The 7,971-nt window shown below is 32.2% G+C and overlaps 1 protein-coding gene across 2 annotated transcripts; it reads right to left on the minus strand.

Moving 5' to 3' along the window:
* Window positions 1-1,443: 1,443 nt before the first annotated feature.
* Window positions 1,444-7,765, minus strand: LOC132735483 (uncharacterized). Of its 2 annotated transcripts, none has more exons than XM_060722438.1 (8): window positions 7,603-7,765; window positions 6,399-6,545; window positions 5,299-5,361; window positions 4,347-4,402; window positions 3,845-3,911; window positions 3,393-3,482; window positions 2,896-3,098; window positions 1,444-1,540 (listed from the first exon to the last, which is right to left on the minus strand). In XM_060722438.1, the coding sequence occupies exons 1-8, from the start codon at window positions 7,694-7,696 to the stop codon at window positions 1,526-1,528; spliced, it is 735 nt and encodes a 244-aa protein (XP_060578421.1). In that variant the 5' UTR covers window positions 7,697-7,765; the 3' UTR covers window positions 1,444-1,525. The 2 variants fall into 2 exon arrangements, with proteins under 2 accessions (XP_060578421.1, XP_060578422.1); XM_060722439.1 differs by lacking the exon at window positions 7,603-7,765 and adding an exon at window positions 4,913-4,947 and having other exon boundaries at window positions 6,399-6,539.
* Window positions 7,766-7,971: the final 206 nt, after the last annotated feature.

A 7,971-nucleotide genomic window follows, 5' to 3' on the forward strand; every position in this document is an offset into this window, starting at 1 on the left:
TCCACATTTTCCTCCCTATTGTTGTTTTTGTCCAAACATGGCGCTATCATTATTTTCATGAGCAGGAGAAATTTGACCGCCAGCAAAAATTGACAACATGTCAGAGTCAGAATCATCTTCACTGGAGTCAAATAAAAATTTGTCACGATTTCCTTTAGAATTTGACTTTTTTCTTTGTCCATTAGTATCATCATTTAACTGATTTGTCACAGTTTGTTCATTTTTTTTCACCGGATTGTTTATCTAAAAAAGTTTGCAACATTTTTTCCATATTACACATTCTGTTGCTCAATTCGTCGTATTTTTTCGAACGACTTTTCTTTTTGCCTTTGTCTTTAGTCAATAGCAATTTATTAGCAGTATTTTCTCCTGCCGACACGTAAGAAACGGTGTCATTTCTACTCGATAGATCTCCACGTGTTGGCGACGCCATATTCTCGTCATGAGGCTCGTCAGAAAATCTGTCGTTTTCAGACGTAATTTCACCCTCTTCTGCCTGATGACACGTCGCCATAAGACAAAACTGGATAAATCTCAAGTAGAGAAACTAATTTCCACTAAAGAAACTAATCAAAACTAAAAATTAACCGCGGACGAAGCGAATACTTTCGCAAGAAAAAGAGAACTGACGTTTACTGGGAGAGGAGGAAGTAGATAACTTGCCGAGAGTGCGCATGCGCCTCACGAAAAGTTTATCAACTTCCGGGAGAAAGTTTATTATGCGGATCAGAAAAAGAGTATTCATACTGTTATTCCAGGTAAGTTTTTATTTATGAAATAAAAACCCACATTTGCCGAGTTCCGGAAAATATCTGCATTATTCTTGCAAATTGTGATTAATTACGTTTCGTGCTGATACAAATGTACTTGATTTTAAAGCTGCACGCCTCCAGATGAGCCAAAATATTTCAAGAAAATAAATATTGAGAAAAATGTACTCAAATGTTAAGGTAAAATCATTCAAAATCCAAGTTAAATTTTACATGCTATGTGCAATTTAAGACTGACTGCAGTATTTTATCACAATATTTCTACTGCGTTACTAACGCAGTAAGGGCTGTTTTTGAATATGCTGACCACTATTTTGTAATTTTCTTGGATTGTAAGTGCCGTGGGCAATATGTAAATTATTTTATTTTTTCTATTCACATTATTTTACTTTTAAATACATTTCATTTTTTTTTTATGAAAATTAACATTAATCTGAAGGCGTGCTGCTTTAATTGGATTTGAATAATTCTTTTGAATCCAAATATATTGGTTTCCGAATATTCTTTCTTACTAAATCAAGTTTTGCAAGTTTCGCAATGATATCTAGGAGCAACAGATTAGCCAGAGATTATTTTCGATAATTTCACCAACAAAGTGATTCTAGATAAAAAAAAGTTTAGTCATATCATTCTGTCACTATGGTAAATAACAATAAAGTCAAAAAATTGAAAGTGATTTTAAATATTTTATTCTCATAGAACATGTAACGACGACGATGAAGGCGACATTCGAAACTTTATAAACGGTGATCGTTTTATCCAAACCATATCTGAAATCAGATAATACATAGTCCTTGTAATCCATGTATAATATTCAAAACAACAACAACATTCTTACGTTTGTATAACTGATCAAGTTTTAATACACTCGTGCACAAAAAATAAAAAAACAAGCATGCGTTTGCCTGCGGCTCAGATTCCTGTCAGTTAAAGTTTTGCACTAAAGGTATACAGTGAAATTGCCTAAATTGTGAAAAAACACATTACATTTTATAACTTGACGGTTATGACGTTTTGTAATTGTGAAAAATATATCATTGTTATGACTTGTGGTGAAGATGAAAAATATTCAACAAACTTGATCAAATACTTATAAATATAAGATCTTGACCTTGACCCCAGTGACCCCAAACTCGTCCAAACTTAAAGAACCACGTTAGGCTTGTTCCTTGTAAACTTGAGACATTGGTAAAATTATACAAAGGATATGTAAAAATGTGTAAAACATCTATTATGAGCACCACAAATGATCTTGACTTTGTGACTCCCTAAACTGGACCAAGGTTTCTTCCTTCCAAATATGGAAAACATGCAGTCTATGAATTAAGACTGTATAAGCGAATTTGTAAAAATATATGTTTAGCACCACTGATCTTGACCCACTGACCCTTAACTCAATCCAAAGGAAGAAGACCGTGCAAGTAATCTGCATACCAAATATGAAAACCTTACGCAAAATATATAAGCCAAGGTTTAAAATATATTGATACCATTGACCTTGACCCACTAGCCCCTAAGTCAATCAAAAGGAAGAATTCTATGCAAGTTATCTTCTTGCCAACTTGAAGATAGCTGTCAATAAATAAAGGCTGTACGGGCAATGTAAAAATCTAATTTTCAGCACTGGTGCTCTTGACCATACCAAATATAGATTATATGAGTAATTAGGAGAAGTTAAACATAATCTAACTTGCCGGAACAGGTTAACCATACATAGCCCTATTTTCAAAGGGATGGAAAATAACTAGAAGAAATGATGGCATAGTTATATAACTTGGCAGCATCATGTATTTTGTATTGATTGGTTAGTGTAGAAATTATGAAGTCATTAGTGTAGACAGAACTTAAGATATATTCAACTTGCCGGATTATGTTAACCGGATCGAATTTCAAAGCGTTGGAGAGGTCAATAACTTGCCAAAAAAGAAAGGAGCTATAGTTACGTTATTTACCAAGACCATGTACTTCGTATTGGGTAGTTGTGTGTAAAGCTTCAATAGTACAGACAGAACTTAAAAATTCAACTTGCCGTTTTCGGTAAACCTCGTACAGACGGATAGTTCAATTACTATTTGCCGAAGAGCATAAAAATATGGTCTATAAAACAATCTTCAATTAAGCTTACCAAAAATGCAAGAGGAATACCGGTAAGTGCCCCAAGAAAACGTTTTCCAGGTTTTGTTTCTTTCTCTAAGTCTTCTGGAGATTGAATAGCGTCAGATAATGTTCTCTCACACAATTCATATAGATCTTTCGCCTCCTCAAACAGAACACTTGACATTTCTTCGATTGACCACTCACTTTTTGGTGTAGATTCAGCTCCCAGTCCTGCAATGGAATTGGGAAATTGCGAATTCGAAACACTGAGTACATTTAGTAACTTAAAGGGTAAGTAAAGTGATGCCTTTCAAATTTATGTTCACGCGAAAACGTATTTCATATTATTATTGATTAAAGTTTCGAATGGATTTTAATAATAGTGCATTTCAATTATGATTTTGAACAAACATTTTTATGGTCGTCTTAAAATGAATTGCTACGGGTATATACTTTATTTACTAGTAACTACTTCAAAAATCAATTGCATCAAACAATATGCAAATATATATCAATGTTTTTTACCTGGTGGACTAAAAGGCCTAGTCTTTTTTGGACGAGACGACATTTTAAGAACAGATTCCACATTTTCCCTCTCAGCAAGAAGGTTCACACCTATACCGTACAAACAGAAACACATATTTTTTTTATCTAAATTCATTATCAGTTAATTAATAAAGGCATGAATATCTAAATTCATTATCAGTTAATTAATAAAGGCATGAATATCTAAATTCATTATCAGTTAATTAATAAAGGCATGAATCAATACCAATCGTTAACAAAACAAGAAAACAAGCTAGATTATAGTTAATCAAATGCCCTTTATGTTGGTAGCAAACCCAATTTAAATATTAAATATCACAAAATTGTTAACTGGAAATGTTAAATCTCGTGTAACAATAAATCGTCATCTCGAACTTTATTACCATAATTTATAATGTACATGCATTTTAGGTAAGAAGTTCACTACTTACATTGTAAAACACCGAAATGCTCTTCACCAAATTCCTCTATTTCGTCTTTAACGCTTTCCTTCAACTCCTGTAAAAGATATGAAAATAATACAAAATCTTTATTTCAAACTTACGAATGAAAACATTGCATGTATACCGGTATTCGATACCTATGGAAATACTTTTTTGCGTCTTGCGTTTTGTTTGGTTTTACACAATTTTACCCACACAATTTAGGTCAAATGGCTTTGAAACAGGAAATATGATTTTGGCTAACTTCGGATGTTATTGCGTCATATGTATAATTCATAGAGCATTGTTAAATATTCATGTTTAAGGCCACATTTTCAAACTTAATATTGACAAACACTGAAAATATGTATGTCCACAGTTATATGAAAATATCGTTAAATAGGTAAATAGCGCGGCAATTTTTATCTCGATACAATCTATTTACAACAATTTCTAAAAAATATTTAAGTGAGTGACCCGAATTGTGTCAAAAAAAACCCATCCTACTTACAGATTTGAGCTCTTGTAATATAAGTGGGCAAGATTCAGTCAGAAATTTGTTTCGAGCTGTAACAGAGTATACACAATACACATTTATATGTATAATCATTTGGTACACAAATGCAAATTACAAGCACATTAAGGACTGTTTTTTTAACAAGCACCAATGTTACAGATTACAAGTATCAGTGCTTTATGTACTGAATCAGACTGGTCTTTAATATGCACGTTTTCCACAAGTACTTTACATAATGATAAACAATTGAAATATACCATTTGTATATTATTATAAGATATTTCTTGAAAAAAAAAACGTGTTGATAAAGTGCTAGGTAATTAAGTATGAACAAATATACTCAATTGCAAAATAAAGTGTGCATTTCCGTTACTTGCAAATTCTCAATCATAATGGAGCAAATATGGCCATTATTATTTGGTATCAAAATTTGCAGAAACAAAATTATGCAATGTTTTTAGTTTTAATTCATTTTTTATCATAACCGAATTTATGTTACATATAATTTGCGAGGGAATTGTGGTTTCAATGCTAAGTTTTAAATTAGGTGACAAACTTACGCGTGTTATCCATGGAGTCGGCTGCAATTGTGGTCCTTAAATATTCAAAACCACAAGAACGCATAAACTAAATGCGCAACTTTTTGATATCAAATTTCAATAAAATGATAGGAACAGAAAATGTGTGTTCAGTGGCTAAGTGCACACTTTCTTTTGCATCGGAGTATAATATTTTGCATTATTTGGTCTATTATAATTTATTAGCAGCTATATAAATAATATGTTATATCAAACCATGTACCCCAATTGCCAACAATAACCATATATAATTATTTCGTGGCCGGTTGTTATGTCTGATACAAAGACATTAGATCTAAGCGATCATAATGGTTGGCAAACATAAGCTAATGAAATGTTTGGAAGTAATATTTATAACAATAACTTACGTCTGTTGGGCATCATCTGGGCTATGGCTCGTGATGTTATACATCTACCAATCAGACTTGTAACTAAATATTGTAAAGTAAAGTTAATTAGTCCTCCTTATTTCTTGTCACGTTGACCCTAATTTAATATAGTGATAGTTAAACTATTTTATAACATTTACAAACTGGAAATTATGCCGTTTTCTATAATCTTACTATCGATTCTCAAGAGACGTAAAGAAGTACTTCCGTTACATACCTATGCATAAATACATGTGTATGTTTGTACATATTAAGGACATATGAAAACTTCCTACTAAACATGTATATATGTTTGTAACCAAACTGTGACCCTCCGGTCAATAGATAACCGAAAAACCGAAAAACGGGCACCCGAGTAGAACCAATGAGTTTCATTAGTTTTCCAATGTCCCTAACTGTTTTGAAGATAGATGAGATGCAAGTATGTCTAAAATTGTCTTGCATATAAATAAACTATGCTGATATGCTGATAAATATTACAAATTGCAAATTATGTTTTTTGTTGATTTGTGAAAAGAACAAGATGAACATTAGGTGCTGGAAGAGCAGGAATGAATTTAAAAGAATAAGTTGGTATATCCGTCATTCGAAACTGTCTAAATTGACACGGGTAATGTATTTATCGGTTTCTCTAGGAGAAGAACACTAAATTTGGTTTTGTTTTTCTTCTGATTTTCAGAAAACCGAGCTAGTGGAACGTTTTATTTCTGTTTTACGTACAATATTCACACTTGGTAATAAACAATTTATATGCTACAAACATTGTGAATAGACCACAATATTATAGGACTAATGATTTTCCCGTCTTACCCAATATTAAATGATACTTCATTAGATATAGCTCTATTCTATTCAACTTTCAAATGGAGACGCAGGACAACATTTTAGCTGGCTCGAGTTCTTTAGGCTCGGTTGGTAAAATTGATTTTCTATCCAACGAACAAGAATTTGATTTGATGTTACCTAAAGAAAAGTTGTATTTCATAGATGTTTTTATATCTCAAACATGCGATTTGTATGGTCTACTTTATAAAATTTAAATAAAAATTTTCTGTACCTTTTAATGATAATTAACTTACATTCCATCATTGCGTATGGCCAGTTTTCGTAATCAATTTCTGGAATGTCGACATCAGGAACCTCATTATCTGGGGAAGACGGGTAGCTCTCTGTGGGAGTGGGCTCCTCGGTCGTCACTTCCAGAGACCCGCTGAGTGCTCTTATTTCTAATAATATACATGACATTATAATTGTTTTAAACTGAAACAGGTTGGCAGCCTAGCAGCCCAAGATGGCAACATAGCAACCTGAAGTTGGCAGTCTAATAACCTAACAGCCTTAAGTTGGCAGACTAGTAACAATGATTCCGTCTTTTAAATGAATAAAGTGTCAAGAATTCATTTCGGGCCAGTGGATATAATCCAGATAGTATCATGTATACTGAAGTAAGGAAATAAATTTTAATTAATTTAACTGGATATTGTTTATAAAATGAAATAATAAATTTGATATAATCTACTGAAGGAGTTTTAAAATTCATTTATTTTGCTATATATTTATGCTATCAATTTATCATTTTATATTTACCTCCCAGTCAACAGGTCTAGTATATCACCAGATTAGTGCATAATGCACCAGTATGTGTATGATGCACTAATTGGTGTATTTCATGATGCACATATTGGTGTACCAGACAACCATGCAAATCTTTATTTTTGTAAATATAGCAGTGTGAATTGTGGCACCTGCACTTACTTTAGATAATATTCATAGAAATACTGGAAATTCTTGCACTTTTAAAAAAAATCTGCATGATGAACTAATTGGTGTATCAACAATTTGGAAATGGTCAACATTTTTTTTGCTTTCCTGTCAATGAAAAATTAAAATCTCCTAAAGTTCATTTAGATCAGAAGTTTTGTTTATTCTTTGTCAATAAAACAGACTATTACCAATGCAGGTGCCAAAAACATGATCATAAATAATTTACAAAAACACATATATATCAAAATATTTAAACACCGATCGGTGTATGATTAAATATGTATACACCAATTTGTGCATTATGCACTTATCTGGCGATATACTAGACCTGGTCAAAGCCTTACATCCAACATTTTTTATGTATATACATGTATAATTAACATGAATCATTAACGAGAACTTTCCAATAAACAAGCCTTGTGTTAAAATTATTATACGACAGTATAGTAAAATATTTCTAGTTCCGTCATCTTCAAAAATCTTAATTGAGTCCCTTTAAAAAGCAATACAAATCCAAACCTTGAAGAAAACGACGTCGTTGAAAATCCGTACTGCGGCTATCAACAACGCACAAGAAAACCACGCACAAAGGAATGAAAACTTGAAGCTGCATTATTTCCTCTAATGTCGTCTGTCCAAGAAGAATAGTGAAGATGTCACAGTATGTGCTAGTATTTATATCAGTTGTTACATGAAATGAGGCCCGGACGAATAAAAAACTTAAAGGTGTCTTTTTGTATAGAAAAATAATTTTGAAATAATTCTTACGTCCAAAATAATATACAACTTTTTCGATAGACAGGATAACAGGGACTGACAACTAGTCTCTTTGGTAGATATTCATTAACACAATTCTAATTGTTGTTCAAATGCAATCTATTTAACAAT

This window comes from Ruditapes philippinarum, unplaced genomic scaffold (genome assembly GCF_026571515.1).
Source record: "Ruditapes philippinarum isolate M1 unplaced genomic scaffold, ASM2657151v2 ctg19112_1_1_1_1, whole genome shotgun sequence".
NCBI classification, from domain to species: Eukaryota; Metazoa; Mollusca; class Bivalvia; order Venerida; family Veneridae; genus Ruditapes; species Ruditapes philippinarum.

What these genes read in the sequence shown, in the direction of transcription:
- LOC132735483 (XM_060722438.1), bottom strand. Translation starts at nt 7,696, where the DNA reads ATGCAGCTTCAAGTTTTCATTCCTTTGTGCGTGGTTTTCTTGTGCGTT. An exon ending in CCAGATGATGCCCAACAGAC is followed by an intron (nt 4,403 to 5,298) that starts GTAAGTTATTGT and finishes ACTCTGTTACAG; the next exon opens with CTCGAAACAAATTTCTGACT. An exon ending in TAGGCCTTTTAGTCCACCAG is followed by an intron (nt 3,099 to 3,392) that starts GTAAAAAACATT and finishes ATTCCATTGCAG; the next exon opens with GACTGGGAGCTGAATCTACA.